At 43.8% G+C, this 23,335-nt stretch overlaps 1 protein-coding gene across 3 annotated transcripts in view; it reads left to right on the forward strand.

The window, feature by feature from the left end:
- LOC111158299 (Scm polycomb group protein like 4) overlaps positions 1-23,335 on the forward strand; it is a 95,427-nt gene that overhangs the window by 46,814 nt on the left and 25,278 nt on the right. For 2 of the 3 annotated variants that reach the window (XM_022520240.1, XM_022520244.1), the window contains exons 3-5: positions 15,508-15,637; positions 17,059-17,259; positions 21,593-21,787. In XM_022520240.1, coding sequence (XP_022375948.1) covers positions 15,508-15,637; positions 17,059-17,259; positions 21,593-21,787 — 526 coding nt within the window. Of the gene's footprint in view, positions 1-697; positions 797-15,507; positions 15,638-17,058; positions 17,260-21,592; positions 21,788-23,335 lie in introns of all 3 variants that reach the window. The other variant, XM_022520241.1, reaches the window with a different exon arrangement.

The following is a 23,335-nucleotide window of genomic DNA, read 5'->3' on the forward strand; positions in this document are numbered from 1 at the left end:
CTGTGAGGCGAGCAGATTTTGGGGTCAGAGCTAAACACGCAATATGAAGGCTCGCATCTAAATTAGCGTTTCAGGCACCGAGTTTTCCCCTAACCGTGCCTGCTAGGGCGGCGCTCGAAGCCACTTTCCAGAACTTCTTCGTCACTTATTTTAGTAGCAGCAGATGACGTTCCTGAGACATTTAAATTAATACTAAGGGCAGGCTAATGTCAAAGGACCCAGGAGCGTTTTCCCAAACAGAGGCCCAACAAGGGGACTCCTCAGGAAAATTCAGGGTGTTAATTCATAGATTCCTGCTTATAAAAAGTGCTGATGTCAAGTTTGGCTCCAAGGAGGCATAGCAGGCAGAATTCAAATCCTGTGACCCTTTGAAGACTTACCAGTTTGGAGTGGCAGGGGGGATGGAAAAGAAATTCTCTGATGTAATTGCAATCACATAAAGCAATCTGAACTGGGAGGAGGGAGAGCTTCTCCTCCAAGAGGTTTCTGAAGAGGCTTCTAGAGAAGAAAGACTATTGAGTCTGTTCTCCATGAGCCTTTTGGGCATTTAGAAAACAAGCTTCAGAAGTTTCCCTTCAGTTATTTTTCTTGAAATAAAGAGCTTATGTTTCCATCTTGAGACCTGAATACTTGAACCAAAATGCAAATTGGCAATTAACTCCCATATATTTAGGAAAATGTATGGAAATTATTTCAGGTCAGCAGAAAGACAGAGCTTCCGGAAGAATTGGTAATGAATTCAACCTTTATCCCTTTGGTTCTCTGCAGTTCCTCCAACTGCTGGAAAATAAAAATGGTAGGTGGGGTGGGGAAGGTGACTCCGAGTTATTTGGGGATCACGGGCTTTAGTAAAATAGGCTTTTACTCAGCCATCTCCTGAAGTAAAGTCTTCTGTCACTGGTTATTTTTCTAGCAAAGAGAGCCTCCTTTTTCTCATGGGCACGTCAGCTTTAGAACTGTGTCTCTGAAGCAGGCACAGGGCGGGTCTTCCCAGCTCGGCTACCTGCGCCATTGCTGAGGTGTGGGAGTTGCTTCTGGAAGCCTGGAGCAGGGCAGCCTTCTATCAACAGAGAGTTGATGGAGCCAGGAAGCAGATCCAGGATCTGAGGAAACACACTGAACATTCCTCTCTCCTAGTTGGCCTTTCTCCTACTCCCCTGGGAGCTGTGACCCAGGAATGAAAATTACCAGCAGACATAGCATTTCTGGGGCCAGGAAAAATGGTAATTCAGTCCATGGAATGAGCCCGACTTGGCAATTGTCCTGTGTCCTAAAAAGGGCAGTTTTCAGGGCTCCTAACACGGGGCAGGAAGAAAGCTTTTCGGTGTGGTTAGCTGACAGTCTGGGTCTTACAACACGGAAGACAGGCCTCATGCCCACGTCTCACAGGGGCAACAGGTCCCAGCTCTTGCTCGAGTCCACCTTCCACATATTTGGGGAAATGTGTGGGAATTATCTCAGGCCTGCAGCTCCCAGACAGCTCCCCATGCAGTGGGTTTGGTGTTCGGGAATGGCTCCAAACCAGGTGTCGTCTGCTGGAAGGGCTGGCTCTCTTGTGGTGACGCAAGAAAAATAAGAACCAGGTGAAAATCTTCATAAAGCTAAAATGGTTCTGCCCAAAGGATCATCCTTTATTCTGAAATATCTGCTTCCTACTGTTTTGGTGTTAAAATTTATTTTATTTAAGTGTCATACGTGGTCAGGAACTTGGGGATTCTAAAAAGCATTTTATTAAATGTCGTATGTTGTCAGGATTTGGTAATTCAAAAAATATCCTTACTTGGCAAAATAAATTTGGCAACCTGTTCGGTTTCTTCAGTTTTATTCTGACGATTTCTGAGACCCAGAAGCCCCATTTTACCATTAATGAAAAGATTTTAATCGTGGGGAGACCAGCAAGGAAAGTGTAGAGTTTCATTTCATTTACCAAATGGCCACTAATTTGGCAATTTTAACTATTTGAGATGCAGTTGGGGAGACAGAAGTTGTTAAAAAAGAAATCTTGAGCAAGCGAAATAAGATATTTCTATTTCTAATATAATTCGATATTTCTATATAATAAGAATTTTTGTTTTAACTAAATGGTATTTTATTAATCATATAGAATAAAAAATACAATAACATGATCAATATCATACAATAGTAACAATTGTTATATCAATAATAGCATCATTATGGTATATTTATGCTAACAATATTGTCACAATAGAATAATCAGTATTTGAGTGTTCAGAAGGCTCTTTCCCTGGAGATTCTGAGGATGCCTGGTGGTGCTGACTATGTCAAGGTCTATGGTGGTGGCCATTTGTTGCTTCTTGCCTGGTGTTCTACCACACTGCACTGCCCATCACCTCTGTGTCAATCACATGTGGAAACTCTCCCTGGTCCAAATATGGGCACAAGGCTCTCCGTTGAAGACCCACGCACAGCTAACACGGGGTGTGATATTTAACCTCTTCTCTGGGTCTTGAGAATAATATGAGTGAATTACAAGCAGAAAAGGAAGAATTCAACCGGTAGTCAGATGTCAGCGCCCCAGAGTTCATAGGTCATGCCTCCTCCCGGGGCCCATCTGCCCATGTCTCTTGGCCCAGGCCAGTGGCCTCACTGCCAGGTCATGCTCACTGCTGTGAGAACACCATGTGATGGCCTTACGCCCCCTTCTCACCCCAGTCGAAGGAAGCAGAAACCTCTTCACATCATATTTTCTTTGAAGAGCCATACGCTGACTGCCACGAAAACAGCCTTCTTCAACCTAGAACAGAATTTGTATCTCAGTTTGAAGCCTCTGCTATAGGTTTAGTTCATAGGCAACTCAAGGTCAACAGAGAGATTTTCCTTATATCTCATGACTAAAAAGACCATTAAGCTCGTTTTAAAGAGATAGAGAGAGAGAGTCTACATCAGGGAGAAACTCTAGCTTCCATTCTGTAGATGCGGCTGATTATAATGTCACCGAACAGTGGGATTTCCAGCTCCTGTGCCTTTATGGTTGGGATTATGATTGAAGCGGGAAGAAAAAAGTGTTGAGTTTTGAAAATAGCTGTCTGTTCCCTCTACATAATTGTATTAATAATACTAGCAACAACAACAACAACAACGATAATAACAATAACAGTCATAGAACATTCATTGACCACTTCTGTGTTTGAGGATCTGGGCCAAAATATTGTGTGTATTTTCTTATTTGACTCCTGATAGCAAGGGGAGTCAGAAAAATGGCAGGAATTAGGTATGAATGAACCAAGTCCCACAGCCTGAGGCCACTTACTGATGGACCAGCAGCCCCCTAGACCTTGGCAATCTCTTTGTACTATTGTTCAGAATAGTAATTATGCTTTCCCATTTAGTCTTTCCAAAAAAGAGTAAATTATGTTCTGTCTGCTCTGTTTCATGAGCTCAGAAAATTGTAACATGTTTAGAAAGAATATTATCCCTAAAATACTAAAAACAAATGGTTAACATGTTCTAACATGTTGGTAATTATATTACTCAGAATACAGAAGCCAGCTGCTGTAACAAAGGCCAAACAACAGTGGCCTAAAGAAGGTAGAAGCTAACTCCCCTGTTGTGTTAAAGTCTGAGAAGCTCATCTGAGGATGTTATGATGTCTCCATGGTTTTGGGACCCAGGCTCCCTTTCCATTCCTCTGCTACTCTTTTTTTTTTTTTAATTTATTTTTTAAATTTATTTTTATTATTATTTTCAGTTAGCCAGGATATAGTAGTACATCATTAGTGTTCTGCTATTCTTAACACCAAGTCTCTACCTCATACTCTAAAATAGCCTTCCACTTCCCACTACGGCGCTAGTCTAGGCAGCGGAATGGGGACAGAGGTAGTGGAGGCCTGTCTTTCCCCTTTAAGGACTCAACCCTCAAAGCTGCACACACCCCTTACAATCGGATCTCACTGGCCATAAACTAGTCCATTGGTCACAACCTAGTCCATTGGCCATACTTAGTGCCAAAGGAGATGGGGAAATGCAGTGCTAGGGGACTAGGGGATCAGGTGGCCAGCTAAAAGTCAATGAGTCCCATTGATAAAGAAAGAAGGGGGCATGGAAATTTGGGAATAGCCAGCAGTCTCTGCTAAGTTCTTAAAGAACAGTCTTTTTCTTTTTTTTTTTCTTCAGATTTTATTTATTTATTTGTCAGAGAGAGAGAGACTACAAGCAGGGGGAGCGGCAGGCAGTGGGAGAAGATTCCCCACTGAGCAAGGAGTGGGACTCGATCCCAGGACCCAGGGATCATGACCTGAGCCAAAGGCAGAGGCTTAACTAACTGAACTACCTGGGCATTGTAAAGAATATTCTTCTTTTAACTAGAAGATTCACTCTATAAAGAGAGTGATTTTCTAATAAACATAAGTAATGCCACATTATGTTTTATTTCCTCTTTTTTATTGCCATCCTTTTCTTGCCACCTCCACCCCCCGCAAAGTATGTGTCCTTGGCATTGTGTAACAAGGAAGTCAAATTCACAGAAATCTCAATTAAGAGAATGTTCGAACTTAAGCAGAAAGGGTTTTATTTGTTCCAACACTTGCTCAAAGCCTCTTTCTAAAATGTGTTTTCATTAGAACGGTTGAATTGGCTTCCACTATTCTTTGATTATCCAGATCTTGTATTGTCTTAGAGTCCTATTTACGAACGTCAAATGCAGCATGATATTGTATGCAAGGGAAGAATAGCTATCTAATGAGCCTTCCTGAGCTGATCTTCAAGGTCCCCCCCCTGCTGATGGTGGGCATGGCATGCCCCTTGCATCCTCATTTTCCCATGGGGAAAATCATTACACAAGCACAAGTTGGCAGGAGCCATTCCCTTAGGATGATCGGTGTGCAGAACTCAGGGTGGGGACTGTCTCTCCTATGGTTTTCTGTGATACCCCCACCCCCAGGGCTGGAGCAAGGGCCAAGGCTGAGGCTCAGTGGGAGGTGGGAGGCAGAGGTATGTTGGCTAATGTCCCCCCAACCAGCTGAGCGTGAGTCCAACATGAATGCTAGTTGATATTTTCAATTATGTTAAGAAGTAAGAAAGTAAGAAAGGAAAACAGTGAAATCGTATGTTGGAAGTTTGCTCGTTTGTTGAGCACGTGATGAGCTTCTTCGCTGAACTGGGTGATAGTTTGTGAAAACCAAAAATAGTTCAGTTTTTTGTGCTATTCGTGGTGTAACAGTCGCAGAGAAGGCCCACTTTTAAGTTTAATTTGTGGGGGTTTTTTTGTTTTATTTATTTATTTATTTATTTATTTGACACAGAAAGAGAGAAAGAGAGAGAGAGAGAGATCACAAGTAGGCAGAGGGGCAGGCAGAGAGAGAGAGAGGAGGAAGCAGGCTCCCCGCTGAGCAGAGAGCCCTTGCAGGGCTTGATCCCAGGACCCTGGGACCGTGACCTGAGCTGAAGGCAGAGGCTTTAACCCACTGAGCCACCCAGGCGCCCCCAGGCGTAATTTAATTTGTGTTTTTAACATTTTCTCCATCACTTTCTCAAGTCTGTGAGTCAAAGAGTAAATTTGGCCCTAATTTGTAGCATTCAGCAATTTCCAAGGCATATATTCCCAACATGTCCAGTTACAAGATACCAAAATGGCAGCCCTGAGCATGGAGTTGCTCAGACACACTCCTGCCTCTCTACTTCCCTAAGGGCATGATAACAAAATAATTAGAATAATTAGAAAGTGATGAGTTTTTGAGTATCAATTACCTTTGTTTTTAATGTATTTTAAATTAATATTCTGTAAATATATATACTTCAATGTTCAATGATCACTGTGTTTAATGAACAACTTGCAATATTCCTGAAAATCTAAGTCATCCTTTATGGCCCAGTTTAAGCCAGCTCCAGCTTCCCACTGCCCTGAGTTCTGCTAAGCACACAGTCCTGTTCCTGGATGCACCCTGTTTCCTCTCCATCTGTAGGGTCGACCCCATGCAGGCTGATGCAGAGAACTTGGCCTCCTCACTAGTTTCTGTAAGAAACCCAATCACACCACACATTGCTTGAAATATGTGGTCTCTACTAAAGATTGTTGGGGGCACAGGGCATCGTGAACAGCATTTCATTAAGTAATTCTCCCAAGTAGATCCATTTTTCTGAATTTCACTTTATCCAGTCATGGTGTTTTGTGTTTTCCCTTTTCTTTCTTCTCTCTCCTGGTACCCTGGAGTACTGGCTTCATCGTCTCCTCTCTCAGCTTCCCTCTGTCTAGGAGGAAACTAAGCCCTGCCCTTAGCAAAGCGGCAGCCCCCCTCCTCTCACCTCCACTCTTCACGGGTCTCAGGGATTCTCTGGGTCCAGAGGAAAATCTGAACCAAGCACAGAGATGGTGGGAGAAAGCTCCAGCATCCCTACCGTATCCCCACCCTGTCTGCACCCCTGAAAGGCATTAGTGAGCCGGTCCATTTCCGTCCCAGCTTCAAGCATTCCCTTCTGTCTTCATTGTCATGTAGGCAGTTTGTTTGTTGTACTGGGGTAATATTATTTTCCTAAAGAAGTTTTAGTTCAAAGAAAGCTTAGCTAACATCTCAGATTTAACCAAGGGGCCTGTTGCCAAAGAAGGCCTCAAGGCTGAAGGATAGTGGCCCCTCCGTCCCTTAGGTGTTTCATCTCTCCTCTAAGTGCGGGGAGAAAAAGGTATGGGTGGACCCAAAAACAAGCTGACACCTAGGAATGGAATTAGGTCATTGGCTACAAACGTCTTGTTGTTGGAGCTGATATGCATTTTCAACAGGCACGTTTTTAGACTAAAGTCTGAGGTTAAACACAGTGAGGTATTCAATTTTCCCTAACTCTGCTCCCCACAGCATCTCCTCAGAACCCAGAGGAAGTTTTGTGTGGAGAAAGAGTGTGAGTCTAAGGGAGAATGTGCCCCCAAGAAAAGCTGTGGTAGGGAGATGAGCAAAACTATCGTCAAATACAGGTGGCGAGAGGAAGGAAGGGAGGGAGAACATGATTTAAAAAAAAAAAAAAAAAAAAAAAAAGCATATTAGGTTCCTAGGGCTGCTGTAGTACACAAACTGGGTGGCTTAGACAACAGAAATTTATTGTCTCACAGTTCTGGAGGCTCAAAGTCCAAGATCAAGGTGTATGCCTTGGGTTGGCAATGTTGTCCTTCCTGTGTCTTCATATTGTCTTTCCTCTGTACTTTTCTGTCTCTGTCCAAATTACTCCTTTTATAAGGATATATAGTCATATTGGATTAGGACCCATCCTAATGACCTCATTTTAACTTGATTATCAGCAAAAAAGATCTGGTTTCCAAATAAGGTCATATTCACAGGTCTTGGGGGTTAAGGCTTCCACATCATTTTGGGAGATACATTTCAACCCCTAATGTCCAGTATGATAATCTTTGTCTTTCAACCAGGCATTTAGTCCATTTATGTTTAAAGAAATTAGTGGTAATTTTTTAAAATTTTTTAAATTGTTTTTAAAAGATTTTATTTATTTATTTGACAGAGAGAGATCACAAGTAAGCAGAGAGGCAGGCAGAGAGTGAGGGGGAAGCAAGCTCCCCGCCAAGCAGAGGGCTCAAAGTGGGGCTCTATCCCAGGACCCTGGGATCATGACCTGAGCCAAAGGCAACCACTTGACTGACTGAGCCACCCAGATGCCCCTAAATTTGGGTTTAAATACATATCTTATTTTGTGTATTCTATTTGTCCCACTCATTCTGTTCATTTTACCCATCTCTCCTGACTTCTTTTGGATTTTTTTTTTTTTTTTTTTTTTAGTATTTAATTTTTTTCTACTCCTTGAAAGTTAAGCACTCTGTTTTCTATTGTATTACTATCTGGCTTAAGGCAGTATCTTTTCAGAAACCTGCAGTCTCTCCTACCCCAACATTAGGGCAGCTTTCCTTATTGTCAGGGATGGGTGGGGGTCAGGTGGGACAAGTTTTCAACTGGCTCACCCTTCCTGGGTTTATAGCCCTTTGGATGAGCCCTGACCTCCATACCAATTCCCAAGGCCTAGATTTCACTTATATTTTGGCCTGATATTTTTTAAAAGATTTTATTTATTTATCTGAGAGAGGGATTTTATTTATTTATTTGAGAGAGAGGGGAAGATGGAGAAGGACAAGCAGACACCACACTGAGCATGAAGCCTGATGAAGGGCTCAATTCCACAACTCCAAGATCATGACCTGAGATGAAATCAAGAGTTGGGCATTTAATTGATGGAGCCACCCAGGCACCTCTGGCCTGATAATTCTTTATATATTGTCAGCTCCTCTATACTTTCATTAATCTTACATTTATTGTTCATGGCTGTTTTCAATTGATCCAAAGAACCTAGTTTTCTATATTTCCAGAAATAGAATTCCAAAGAAATTCAGGATGGCACGTTTCTTCTAATCAACATTCAAAATATGGCACTGACACTGGTTTTGTTTCAAATGCTTTCATGTTTTCAGACGTAGTCTAATACAGGGTATATACGTATTATGGATTGGAAGAGAATTTAGAAACCCACAATCTACCCAATCTCATGGCTTTGGAAGATGAAGCCTAGAAGCACTGAATGAGCTGCTCAGGGTCCCATGTGAGCTGGTGGCAGACCCAGGATTCAAACCCCAGCCCTGCCTCCGAGCCCTGTGTTCCAGCCCCTCCCCTGTGGGGTGTCAGCGATGTATAGTTGATGACTGAAGTCATGCAAGTTCTCAGTGTCCATCTCCCGGGGGAGGAAATATGGGTCCATTTCTCCTTCTTGTCATGCCCTCCCCCAATACTATCAGCAAGAGTGATAATGAACATTTCCTGAGTCCTCATTTGCACTAGCCCTATGTTAGATGTTTACATTTAAATCTTGCCACATCCCTGTGAGGGGATATTATTATCTTCACACAGCTAAAGAAAGGCAGGCTCCAAAACCCTAAGTTACAAGAGCTCCTCACACTGAGTGGCTGAGCTGGACTTTGAGCTCAGATCCAAAAGCTATGTTCCAATGTATGTGCCCACTGGCACCCCGAACTTATTTTTAAATTTTGCTTTGTTCCTTCATCTCTGCTGATATGTATGTCATCTCTACACATCATACTCTCTCAACAACATTCTCCGTCCTCAGATGACCAACCTATTGCTACCAGTGTATAGTTAGTACTTCTGTTCCTGCCACACTTGAAAATTTCTAGAATAATACTTCAATTTTTGGAGCAGTTAACCCCTTCTCCATTAGTGGCCCCTGGTCACACATCTCAGTTTGCAAACAGACCCTCCCCTTCCCCAACTCTTTCCAGTGGTTGTTTAGCAAATGTCTTAGAGAAGGTCTTCCCCGAAAGACAGCTGGAGTGAGAAACTCTCCAGGCTCTTATTTTGGATCTGTAAATGGAAAAGAAAGATGAGCTGCTCCCACATTCTCCAACCCCCTTTGGTGGAGACGCCAGCTGGCAGGGACCCACTCTCTACTCTTCTGCATCACCCATCACGATACTCTACCCCAGCAAAGCACAGCCCCTTGGGCAGCTGCTGGCAACCACACCCTGTTGGAGGGGGTGACCACATCCTTTTGATTGAAGTTTTGAATTTCAGGTGAAGGTGCCAACTTTGCCAGCATCTGTACAGGGCTGTTGGCTTTGAAGGCCAAGGATTAGCTCCAGTATATGTCAGAGCATGGCGTCTCAGGCACCTAATCTCTCTCTAGACTTATGCTTCCAAGAAAGAAGCTTGCCTCCCTTCTTCCCTTCCATTTTATCCAGTGTATTCTGCCAGATCCTGTTTTTAATACTTTAAAAATAATCAATATTTTAGAATAGGTTTAGATTTACAGGCAAGTTGTGAAGGTAAAACAGAGAATTCTCATATACCCCATGCCTACTTTCCTCTATGGTTAACATTTTATATTACTATGATACATTTGTCTCAACTAGCGAACCAATAATAATACATCATTATTAAATCATGTCCGTATTTTATTCAGATTCATTAGTTTTTCCGTATTCTGTTCCAGGATCTAGCCAGGATATTATATTAACATTCAGTCATCTTGTCTCCTTAGGCTTCTCTGGGCTGTGAAAATTTCTCAGAGTTCCCTTGTTTTTGATGACATTGGCAGTTTTGAGGAGTTTGGGTCAAGTGTTTTGTAAAATGTTCATAACTTGGGCTTGTCTGATGTTTTTCTAATGATTAGACTGGGGTTATGGGTTTTGGGGAAGAAGATTCCAGAGGTAAGGTGTCATTCCCATCATGCCATGTCAAGGGTATGTACTATCAATGTGGATTACCACTGTGGATGGTGACCTTGGTCACCTGTCTGAGGTGGTGTTTGATGGGTTTCTCCATGGTAAAGTCACTTTCCCCACATTTCCATGCTGTCCTTTTTGGAAGGAAGTCACTATGTGGAACTCACACTTAAGGAGTGGGAGGTTATGCTCCTCAATAACTATTTGGAATATTTATGCATAAGAGATTTGTCCATTCTCCTCCATGTATATAGTCAGTCGTTCATTTATGTCAGAAGGGAGTCATGGATATTCATGGTATACTTTTTTTTTTTTTTTAAGATTTTATTTATTTATTTGACAGAGAGATCACAAGCAGGCAGAGAGGCAGGCAGAGAGAGAGGAGGAAGCAGGCTCCCCTAGAGAGCAGAGAGCCCGATGCGGGGCTCGATCCCAGGACTCTGAGATCGTGACCTGAGCCGAAGGCAGCGGCTTAACCCACTGAGCCACCCAGGCGCCCCTCATGGTATACTTTGAATCAGAATCCATTACTCATGATTTGTTGCTCATATTGTTCCAGATTTGGACACTGGAAGCTCTTTCCATTGACTCTTGTGTTCCTATGACCCACAGTCATCATTGTGTATGTGTGTGTTTAGTACTCTCACATTCTGAGACAAGATGTCGCAGGCTCATCTTGAATGTTTCCCTCACTTGTCCTTGAATCAGCCCTTTCTCCAAAAAGCCCTAGCTCCTTTTATTGAAGAAAGGTATTAGATACCAAGATTGGACCCTTCTGTTTTATTTTGTGCATTTAAAAAACAAAATGCAACAAAAAAACTATTTAAAAAAACAGCACTTTTTTATTTTGTCCATTTAAAAAAAATGCAACAACAACAAAAACAAACAAACAAACAAAAACACACAAAAAGCCAGCAATAGCAAAGGCAAATGACCTGCCAGAGAATAGCATCCCTGTATGTTGGGTCATACAGGGAGTTCCTCATTCCACATGTAGGAGAGGCACTGACAGAGGGGCCCCACATCACACCAAAGTACATTCCTAGCCACTGGACTCATTTCTATCTTAGAAGCCCTCCAAAATCGGATGTGACTCCCTTTCTTAGGCCAAGTTTTTTCCTTTATTTTAAGTGTTGAGATAGAAACTTCAGCATGCTATGTCAAAGGTATGCTTCCTGATGGTCTCTTACCAAGAAGAATTTTTAAAAAGTCATGGACCACCCACAGGTGCATGAGATTTTTACTTTGTTCAAAAGTCCCAGCAGTTGCTTGAAGGGTAGGATGAATGCCCATGGTTTGCCCTGCAACTGGCTGACTTATTCTAATTCCTTCAATTGCTTTATCTGACCAGAAATGGTGGGCAGTGGTAAGAGCCAACTCTATTTGTATTACTTCTTCAGAGGTGGATTCAACAAACAGACCCTTTTTTAATAAATATTAAAATTGCGAGCAAGCATTAGGTCTTAGGATTATTATACACTCATGCAAACAGGAAACTCTCCACCATCACTATCCTCACCATCATCACCGTTGTCACATCACCATCCTTCTAGGGAAGGGTCACGAGGATCTTTGTGCGATTTGCTTAAAGACACAGAGGGAACATTGGTGACTTGCCAAATCTTACTTTTCCCCCACCAAAATCATTATCTGTATGTTGGTTGGAGGGCTCTAAGCCTGTAATGGAGAATTTAACCAAGGTCCTTCTAGAGACCATTGCCCACCGTTGTTGGAGACTGCTACCACCAGCCTCTCCATCACAAGCCATGCAGCACAGCATATCATTCCTAGAAGGACTGTCAGGGGGACGCGTGGTGCACGACCTGGGAGGACAGGCAGGGTAACATGTAGCCCTTGTCACACTCGGCAAGTGAGGGAAACGTGCCAAAGTCACGGTCACTGAGTCACAGCTGGTTTCTGGTCCCCTCCTTTCCACCACTGAGTTGTCTTTGAGATTATTTCTATAGTATTTAGCACAGCATAACTAATTTTTCAAATGCTAAACACAGAATAAGATGATATCTCTGTCGACTGTAGCTTCTGACTAACATTGGGTCTCTTGCCAGAGCCCCAGATTCTGCATCCAGATAGCCCTGGGCAACCAGGGTGCTCACTTTTGACTGATTTCATTGTAAATTCATTTCAGTGAATTTAAATTCATTTCCACACGTCCCACTGCACCCTCAATGCTGCTCAGCAGCCACACCTTAGTTCATGAACACGGCCTCCTCTATCCTCACACTCAGGCTTCTGGCATCATGGAGAAATTAGAAGCCATCAGAAGAGACCTTTTTAAGTTCCCATCTCCACATCCACCACCCCCCCACCACACACACACACCAGATCCGGGCCATTATACTCTGCTTTGCAATAAAATAGATGAAAGGTCTGAGTTTCCCTGCAGCCTTGACCCAACCCTCCCACCCACCCGCCTCCATTCACTGAATTCATCCCCTCTCACCTTCTAAAGTCCTGATGCTGCCAGCTCTCCAAGCACGCCCCTGAATCATCCTTTCCCTCTCTGCTGGATTATTTCCCTCAGCATTAAAGTATGTCTCTCCTGTCTCAAAATATATATGTGTGTGAATGTGTGTGTGTGTGTATAAATATATATATAAAATACATAAAATTATATTATATATCTATAAAGAAGTATTTATATATATAAATACTTTTTTAAAAGTTTTAATTGTGGTAAGACACATGGCATAAAATGTACCATTATACCCACTTCTAAGTGTACAGCTCGGTAGCAAGTATATTCACATTGCTATGCATTCCATCTCTAGAACTTCACCTTGCAAAACAGAAACTCTGTCCCCATTAAACAACTCCCCATTCCCTCCTCCCTCCAACCCCTGGAGAACATTATTCCACTTTCTGGTTCAGTGATCTTGACTCTTCTAGGTACCTTAAATGAGTGGAATCATGCAATACTTGTCTTTTTGTGTCTGGCTTATCTCACTTAGCAAATATGTTCAAGACTCCTCCATGTTGTAGCATGGGCCAGAATTCTCTTCCTCTTCAAGGCTGAGTAATATTCCCTTGTGTGTACATATCACCTTATGTTTATCTATTCATCTGTCAGTGGACCCTGGTATTTGCTTCCTTGTGGACTATTGTGAGTTGTGTTATTATGAGCATGAGTGGACAAATACCTCTTGGAGATCTTGCTTTCAATTCTTTTGGATATAGACCCGGAAGTGGAATTGTTGGGCAATTCTATTTTAAATTTCTTGGGGAACTGCTCTACCGCACCTTTTTACATTCCTGCCAATGGTGCACAAGAGTTCTGATTCTCCACATCCTTGCCACACTTATTATTTTTTTCATTTGTTTTTGATAGTAGCTATCCTGATGGGTGTGAGGTGATCTCCCATTGTGGGGCAAAAACTACTTGATTTGACTTTTCCTTCTTGCTATGGCTAATTTTTGGCTCCCCTTCCAGACAAGCCTCCTTGAAAGAGTTGACTTAAACTCCTGATCCCAGTGCTTCCCCTCCCATTATTTCTTGAGCTAATCCAGTCAGGTTCTCATCCCACCGACTGCACTACCCCCTCTTTGTTGAGAAGTTGCTACATCTAAAGGCCACTTCTAGTCTTCCTTGTGATCAGAGCTTTTGACATGGCTGACCACTCTCTCCTTCATGAAACACTTTCTCTGGCTCCTACAAGGACCCACTCTCTCAGTTTTCTTTCTACTCAACTGGATGTCTTTCCTGGTTTCTTTTGCTGGTTCCTCCTGGTCTTTCCAAGACTCTACAGGTTGGAGTCTTGCAGAGCTCTGTGCTTGAATTTTTCTCTTCTCCATCTGTACTCCTTCTGTTCTTCTCTGATGAGCTCACCCATTATCATGGCCTTAAATATCAACTCCATATTGATGATTCAATATGGGGGGGGTCTGCATATATGGGTAGGGTCTGCAAATATATTAACAACAGAATACACACCCTTGCTACTAAAAATATGGCCAATGGACTAGCAACATCAGGACTGCCTAGAAGCTTGTTAGAAATGCAGAATCTCGGGCCCCACCCCAGACTTTCTGAATCAGAATTGATATTTTAATCAGATCCCCCAGGTGAGTGATTGCACCTTAAATTTGAAAAACAGTGGAGTAGGGCGCCTGGGTGGCTCAGTGGGTTAAGCCGCTGCCTTCGGCTCAGGTCATGATCTCAGGGTCCTGGGATCGAGTCCCGCATCGGGCTCTCTGCTCAGCAGGGAGCCTGCTTCTCTCTCTCTCTCTCTGCCTGACTCTCCGTCTACTTGTGATCTCTCTCTGTCAAATAAATAAATAAAATCTTAAAAAAAAAAAAAAGAAAAGAAAAACAGTGGAGTAGTGGCCTCAACCTTAATTACATACTAGAATCATAAGAGTACCTTTTAAAACTCCTGATGCCTTGGTCCCACTCCCAGAGAATGATTTAATTGGTCTTGAGTAGAGAACAGACACAGGTCAGTGGTGAAGAGGTGAAGTGACTGAATTATTCATTATAATAATGATGATTATATATATATATATATATATATATATATATATATAATATATTATATATAATGATGAATAATGATAATAATTATTCATTAATTATTCATTATTATTTTTTGGTGGATTAGACAATTTTCTGTCAAACCTTGCTATGGAGAGTGACTTGTTGGCATTGACATAATCAACTGACCAGTCATCTCTATTTTATTCCATATCAACAAATTTCAGCTCCTCATTTTTTATTTCAAACAAGTCCTTCAAGGTGGCTGCTTCTCATCACCAGAGAATACAATCATGTCCACACTTGGGCTGCCCTTGACAGTTTCTGCTGTAGGAAATAAGCGCTGAGTAGTATGGCAGCCTCTTGGAGGAACGGTTTCTGGTCTCTTTTCCAGTGATCTTTGTGAGCTGATAGCTCAGCAGAGAGTGAGGAGAGCTTCCAAATTGGTCCCTGGGTACCTGTTGGGAAAGCTCTGTCCACAGGATTCTAGGGATTTGCAGCATGGGTACCGTCCCCTCCCCTAAATTCTGTACTCAGATGGCTCACAGGCTTTAACAGTCGTACCTCTTGTGTTCCCACACTCACTGCCTGACACCAGTCATTTCCTGGGTAGATCCACTCTAAGGGTAAGGTGCAGAGCTGATCTCTGAATTTGACCCCAGACATGAATCTCTATCACAAACTTGAATCTGAAGTTCAACCCCTTAGCTGCACAATAGAAAGTTGTGGAAACATGATAGAGTAGCAATTGGTAACCTGATGTCCATGAAAAATTGGGGGCAAGTGTAGAGTGTATTTCTAGATTTTCCTTGACCAAATGGGCTCTGTCTTGCAGCTCAAGTCTCGGGTTCTTATGACTCCTTTAGCCCTCTCACCTCCGCGGAGCACACCGGAGCCCGACCTCAGCTCCATCCCTCAGGATGCAGCCACCATACCCAGCTTGGCGGCCCCACAGGCTCTCACAGGTAGGTCAGTTGAATGACCTCTAAGGCTGTGATGGCCAGCCCGCTGTCTAGCAGATGCTTTGTGAACTGGAGAGCTGCCATTGAGATAGCTCTAATGAAGGATTAGTCCTTAGCTAGACAGCAGGGAGGACGACCAAATTCTCTGAGAACATTAGCTTAAGTGTCTCACAAATAGGATTACTTGAAACTTGGTTTTCAAGGCACCTCAAACTTGGTTTTCAAGGCACCTCAAATTCGATCCGGTTGCACTGGGATGGGACTAGAAAGGGTGGTTTGGTGGCCCAGTATTTTCTTTTCAGAGCCACGTTTACTTTTCACCCAGAGTGAACCTGCTTACCTTGAAGAGTTTCCAACCCTGTGTTTGTGATTCCAGATCTCCTAAGGATCCTAACCTCCCTTAGTCCCACCTGGTGTCTCCAATCCAGTCAGAGTAGAATTCAGTCCGGTCTTTCTTATGGGGTGTCCAGCAACAAACATTTCTATTGTAAGAGTACCAGCAGTAGGATGGCATCTCTCTCTCTCTCTCTCTCTCACACACACACACACACACACACACAAACACACAAGTCCCTTTTGAATACTCCTTTGCCCTAGTGGTAAGATCCTCAAGGTAAGAGCCTCATAACCTGAGATGGGGGGAGTGGAATAGAAGAGAAGTCATTGCCATGGGGAAGAAAATGTTATTAATATTATGCTATTAATATTTATTTTTATCTCATCCTTTAAAATTTTCTATTTCTTGGTTATGTTTTAAGATGCATGCAATATATTAAAACAGTCCAGAATGTATATATCCTATGAATAAATAAGCACATTTTGGGCATGTGCTCAAATATACAGATGGGGTCTATGACTTTTAAAAGTGTGGGGACCATTGGTTGGGCTCACCTAAATGGGCAGCTGCGTATTTAATATCTCTGAGATTATAAATAGCATTCTCTTTAGAACTTCTTTGAGTATTTAGTCTTTGGAGTAATCAGCATCATTTGATTTTTTTTTTTCAATGCAAGTTAACAACAACAACAAAAAAAATCAGCAAACATTTTGTGTAGTTTAACAGCTCCTTTGCGGGGGGAGATTTTGTATGTGTACCTGACCAGTATGGAAATACATTTATACACATGGTCCACGCTGATCTCCATAGTTGTTTCAATCCCGACTTGAGTACATTGGAGGGGACCCACCTGCCTATCTGTTTCCAACCAAGAGGTTCTCTTGATAGTGAGCCCCGGAAGTTGGGGTTGATGGGCTCTTTTGCCTCTTGTTCATCTCAAGTTGGGAAGAATCAGTCCCACCTTTGTTTTTTCCAGCTTTCCCAAGGGCCAGGAGGGCACAGCTGAGGCATCCCTCATGCACACAGAAACAGCCCCCTGGCCTGACTCAACTGATGCTGAGGGCTTTGTGGGTCTCTGTTTCCACAGTCTGCCTCTACATCAATAAGCAAGCCAATGCAGGGCCGTACTTGGAGAGGAGGAAGCTGCAGCAGCTCCCCGAACACTTCGGGCCCGAGAGGCCATCGGTGGTCTTGCAGCAGGCTGTGCAAGCGTGCATCGACTGTGCCCACCAGCAGAAGTTGGTCTTCTCCCTGGTCAAACAGGGCTATGGCGGTGAGATGGTGTCAGGTAAGGCCCTGGGGCAGGTTTTGTGAGGAGGGTGTGGGTGTCTCTCTGAAGAGGGAAGAAGCCATAATCAGGCTTGGGGGACAGTGGTTGTAGCCAGGGTCTGTCTTCCATCTGCTGGGCTCTGGGGGCCTTAACAATAAGCCTGTGTGCTGGAGGTCTCTCTCTAGGCTCAAGGTGAAGATGCTTCCGGACCTGGACAAGAAGACCGAGCATCTGAATCCTCTTTCACTGCCCACTACTTCCAGGTCATCAGTAAATCCTATTGCTCTTACTTCAAAATGTATCCAGAATCCAGCCACGTTTCACCACTCAGAGCAGCCGCTCTGATTCTTTAAAAGTCAAAGTCAGATCATGGCCCTCCTCTGCCCTACACCTTCCGTGGTTCTCATGTCACTCCAAGAGAAAGCCCACGTCCTTACGAGGACCCAGAGGTCCTAAGTGACCTGGCTCTGGCGATCTCTTTGATCTCCTAGTCAATTCTCCTGAGTCCCCACTCTGCTGCAGCTACAGTGGCCTCCTTGCTGCTCCCTCTGCTATCTCCAGCCATGCTCTTGCCTCAGGGTGTTTGTCCCTGCTGATCTATCTGGAATGCTCTTCCATTGGCTGTCCACGTGTGACTTGCTCCTGGAATTTCTTCAGGTTTCAAATGGCACCTTATCCAAGAGCCTTATTCTGACCACTCTGTCTAAAATATCAGCCCTTGTCACTATCTGTTCTGCTTTACTCTACCTCATTCTTTCTTCCTGTCATGTATCACCATGCAGGGCAGTGGGGAAGCTCATGGTTCCAAGCACCTCTCAAGGGCTGGGTTGTTGGTTTTTTTAAAAGATGCTTCAAGGTCATTCTCTTCTCCCATTGTCACCACTGTCCTCCAGTTTCAGCCCCACCCAAGGCTCTCCACACAACTGTTGTTACCACCTGCCATTAAGCCCTAGAACACCGGGTCTTTGCAAGATGTCTTGATTCCAAGAGGACAGACTGGTGTTGTCTTTGGCCCAGCCTCAAGGTCATGGCCTCCATATCACCAGGGAATAGGGAGAAGATTCCCCAGCAATTGGGGTGGTGCAGGTGACCCTGCCAACTGTCTAAGGGAAGGGGGGAGGGGTGACTTTAATGTCTCTGGGCATTTTATTTAACCCTAGATCTCCAGGGCTTTGGGGGCATGGAGGTTGTCCAATACAGCTTCCCCAGCTGTGATTGGTTCCACCCACCTTCTGGTGCTCCCTCTGAGCAGGAAGCTGGGTCTGACTTGCTGGTAACTGATTAAAATAGAACTTGGCAAGGTTCAGGTGCCATGTGTCTTACCCAGGGTGACTTTTAAGAAACTTTAGCAGAAGCAGAGACAAGAGGAAGAAGTACTGCACTGGGAGAGGCCAGGAGGAGGGTCTTGTCAGCCTTCTGAGAACCCACTGGCCATTCTTCTCCAGATTCTTGTCTGAGATCCAGGTTCACAAACCTGGGCTGCCCTCTGAGGTTGAAGGCCTTGTTCTTTTCCTTGATGAGTAGCAAGTGTCAAGACACAGACATGGTTCTAAGAGAAAGCTGTTCCTATACCATGTGCCCATCCTCTTGAGCAAATCCCATCTAACTGAGCTCTTTGCAGCTCCTCTCCCTAAGCGGGGAGAATCAACCCCATCTTCCCTGCTCTCCTGCTCAGTCTTTCTGTGGCCACAGGGGCCTTGGCACTGGGGGGCAGGTTCTGCAGTGCCTGGTGCCAACACAAGCCTGGACGGAGCCCTGCTGCCGATTTTTCCTTGGCTGAGGGATTCCCAGAGTCCAGAGCTCAGCACGTGGTCTTAGTGTCTTGGAGAATGCAGTAGCCCTGGGGGACTCCTTATGCTACCTCCTTGAGGTTGCAAAGTGGCAAGGTGGTCTTTCACATTACCAATGGTGGTATGGAAGCTCAGAGAGCCTATGATAGCCCCAAGATGGATCAGGGAGGGACTCAAGGAGAAATAGTTAGACTCTCCCACTTTGTACTTATCCTTAGTACTCTCCCACTTTGTACTTAACCTAATCCTTAGGGCACTGCTTTCCCAATGTTCCCATGGCACAACACAGGAAATGGTGATGTTGGTGCTGGCACAGTGGGCAAAAGGAACCAAACTGCCATGGGTGGGCCTAGGGCCATCCCGAAGGCTAAAGGAGCAGTATTGCAGTTCCCCATAAGCCTCGTGCTCTGCCCGAGCCACACTGTCCCAGAGGGGTTGACCTCATGGTGTCATAAATGCCACTCTGCTTTTAGCAGGTGGCCCTTCCAGGCACCTCTGGGAGTGTATGCACACTGATCTATGGGACAGACCCAATGACCCCAGTCTCTCCTTTTGTGGGTTCAGTTTCCATCACGCTTGGTCTTCTAAAATATTGGAGGCCAACGGCAATGCTCACACTAAGAGGGAATTTCCAGAGTGTCTGAGTGGCTAGGATAAACCCGTTAGGTGGGCACATGGCAGCTCTTTGCTGGCTCTCCCAAATAGAGTCACCCAGAGTGTTAATGTGACAGGCAAGTGCCACTTAGAGGCCATATGAGCCGGAAAAACCACTCTATGCCCTCTTCTCAATCTCCTCACCTGTAACATGAGGTAATAACCTCTCGTCTACTGTCCTCACAGGATAGTCAGGAGGGCTGAATTAGGGGATGAATATGAAGGCTCTTGTCAAACTATAAAGAGCTATACACACACAAAAAAATGGATTCTTTTGATTTCCTAATTAAAATGGGCTGTTTTGTTTTAGTTCTAAAATCAAAACTAGTCCTAGTGTTGCCCCTGCCCCAGCCCCTGCCATGCTCCTGCCTTTGGGAGATACAACATGAAAAACAGAGCTGCCCTCTAGGTGTTGGCAATGAGTGGCCAAGGCCTGGCTGGGAGCAGAGTGTCCTCTTAGGGTCTGCTCTAGTGTTCCTCACCATGCAGCTGGTACACAAGCTTCATGGGGTGAGAGAGACCATGAGGACAATTACAGAATTTAACATATTTCTTCTAAAGTTAAGTTGGAAGTAACATATTTCTTCTAAATCTGGAAGTTAACATATTTCTTCTAAATCCCAGTAACCCTGTAGACATCGAATTTCATCTAGATCACCATGGAAAGATTATTGTTCTCTTTGAAGACACCTTCCCAGAAGAGCAGAAAGAACCCTGAATTCTGTGTTGCTGGGTTAGATCTAGAGACCTCAGCATGGACTCAGGTTTATTTGGATATCTATCTATCTAGATCTAGGCCTACCTATCAGTCTACTGACTGACCTAGCTCTATCCATCTCTCTCTCTCTCTAAACATATATACAGAGAGAGACATAATCATAATAGGTTGTATACATGCATATATTTCTTAGCTCTCTCCATTGAAAAGAACCCAGAGTTACTGACACTCCAGTAACAATGAGCATATCCAGTGCCCAAATCTTGATTTCTAGATATCACACTTTCGTAACAAGGAATTGGAGCCATTGGAGAAATGGCTGGTTTTAGGGCAGGGGCAGGGAAATTGAAGATGAATCTGAAACATATTGAAGTTTCAGTAACCAACAAGTTGTTAAAAAAAAAAAATGGGGGCATGTCATAGGGATACAGGGCACTGGAAGTCCCAAAGACAAAAGATGGAACAATTTGAGCAACAAAATAAATAACATAGTATTGTATAACCTGGTACAAAATAAATATATGTGTCTATACTGATATCAATAAATGATTGAATAAATGAATGAGTGAATGGAGGAAAATGGGCAGTTCTTTCTTATAGAAAAATTCTGAATGGTAGAGAGACTCTTCCTCCCTCAGGAGGTAGAGCTTAATCCTCCACTACCCTTGAGTGTGGGCACAACCTTTTGTTGTTTGGAATGGAATATGGAGAGTACAGTGGAGAAGTGCAGCAAACCCCATCTGGCCAGGCGATGAAGGCTGACATCCCAGGGATGTCATGTGGACATCATGTATCTCTGATCTGATGCGATAAGAGGGGCACTTCCTGTCTTCCCCCAAAACATTAACCCCAGTCAGATCATGAAAAAACATCAGATAAACCCCAACTGAGGGACATTTTACAAAATACCTGACTGATACTCTTCAAAACTGTCAAGGTAACTCGAAACAAGGAAAGACTGGGAACCAGTGCCAAACCAGAGGAGACTCAGGAGACATGACAACTAAACGCAGGGTAGGCTCCTGGGTGAGATCCTGGAACACAAACAGGGCAATGAGTGAAGAAACAGGTGAAATCTGAATAAAGCTTAGTTAAAACCAAGGCACAACTGCACAAACAAAAACCTCCTCCCATGGCCCTGTGGCTTTCTTGTGCCCCACTCTGAGTGGCTGTCTCTGTGGCTTTCCAGTCTCAGCATCCTTCGATGGGAAACAGCACCTGAGGAGCCTGCCTGTGGTGAACAGTGTTGGGTATGTCCTTCGTTTCCTCGCCAAGCTGTGCCGAAGCCTCCTGTGTGATGACCTCTTCAGCCACCAGCCCTTCTCCAGGGGCTCCAGTGGCTCTGAGGAAGCCCAGGAGAAGAAGGATGGCAGGATGGAATCAGGTAGGCTTTGTTTGTCTGTCTTCCCTTTCCCTGAGGTGGTACCAGGTGTCCCTGCCTTCCTGGGAGCTGAAGGCTCCCAGACTGCCTATCTGCCATCCTCTACCCTGGGAGAGCTCAGGCATGGCCAGGACCCAGGGTATCTAGACAGTTCTCACCCAGGCTGCAGTGGGAAGAGATTGCCCCAGCTACTGAGAGCTGACGTTATAGCTTTCAGACTTACGTTGCTAGAATTTAGATAATGAGACCACATCCCATATAATGAATTATTTTCTTCACTCTTCTCTAATTTAGACTCCTGGGCGCTTATCCATCACTGTTGAGTCATGGAAAGACTATGACACTAAGGAACTCAGAAATCCTGAAAAAACTAGGGCTAAGAAATAGAGTCTTGCCTGGGGGCCTTGCCTGGGGGCCTCAGATACCCACTCATGTCAATAAATAGAGTGATTGTTGCTGCAGGGATTGGACCAAGCCATGAATCAAATAAGTTTTTCAGTAAGAGTTAGTGTTTCTCTCTCATCACAGGATGGAAAGTGATCCAGGGGCTGAGTGCTTTTTGTTGCAGAGTAGGTTAGCATGGGAAAGTTGGAGGAAAGGTTAGTAAGGGCATGTAGGGGCCACACATTATGTGCTAGATACCTCCACTTAGCAGCCCTAAGTTATGGGTTTGTGAAAAGTTGAACATGACTCTAGGCTCTGGATTTCAGTTTACCAAGAATGAGCCAAAATGTTGCCTTTCTTCTTTCTCTGGAAGCAGTATTGTTGATATATAAAGAACACATAGCCAGTGAAACTGGAATCTAGTCATTATGTTATTCTACAAACATTTGCTGAACACTCTTCTGTTTCACGCACCTTCTGTTCCAAGGTCTCTACAAGAGACTCGTATTGTGTTAAGACAAATACATGAGCTAGGGAAAGTTTTTGAATTATAAAGTGACCACTACAGATAATGAAAAATAAATACATTTGCAGGTATGTGCTCACAGATAGACTTAGAGCCTTCAACAGAAAGATGCTTATAATAAGCGTGGCTATATTTTGAGCTTAAGAGGACAGCAGGGAAGGATAAATCTAGATTCTTAGCATAGATTTTTTTTTTTTAGATACTGTCAAGAACTCCATTTACAATTTTATCTGTCTGAGATCTGGGAAACAGGAAGAAATTTGGCCTTTGCAATGAAAGCTGGCTAATTAAATATAGTCTACGTGAGCCAATACCACATGCATTTGTGGTTTTTGTTTTTGCTTTGTTTTGTTTGTTTGTTTGATATCTCTATATGTGCAAGCTTGGGAAAATCTTTTCTTCTCTCTGGGCCTCCATTTCCTAAATGAGGTGTTGGGGTTGCTTGTGCACAGTGTTCCTTCTAGTTCTGACAGTAAGAATCTGGCCTCTCCTGTAAGTCTTAGCTGACTCAGGAACATATCCTAAAGCTAATGTATTTTCTAGTGAATCTTGTAATGAGAAGAGCAGAATGGTCTGATTTTGCTGTGCAATCCTTAAATCACTGTTACATTGAATAAGCAATGACCCATAAGATGTAATCA

This window comes from Enhydra lutris, unplaced genomic scaffold, assembly GCF_002288905.1.
Source record: "Enhydra lutris kenyoni isolate GAN:26980312 unplaced genomic scaffold, ASM228890v2 scaffoldscaffold58, whole genome shotgun sequence".
NCBI classification, from domain to species: Eukaryota; Metazoa; Chordata; class Mammalia; order Carnivora; family Mustelidae; genus Enhydra; species Enhydra lutris.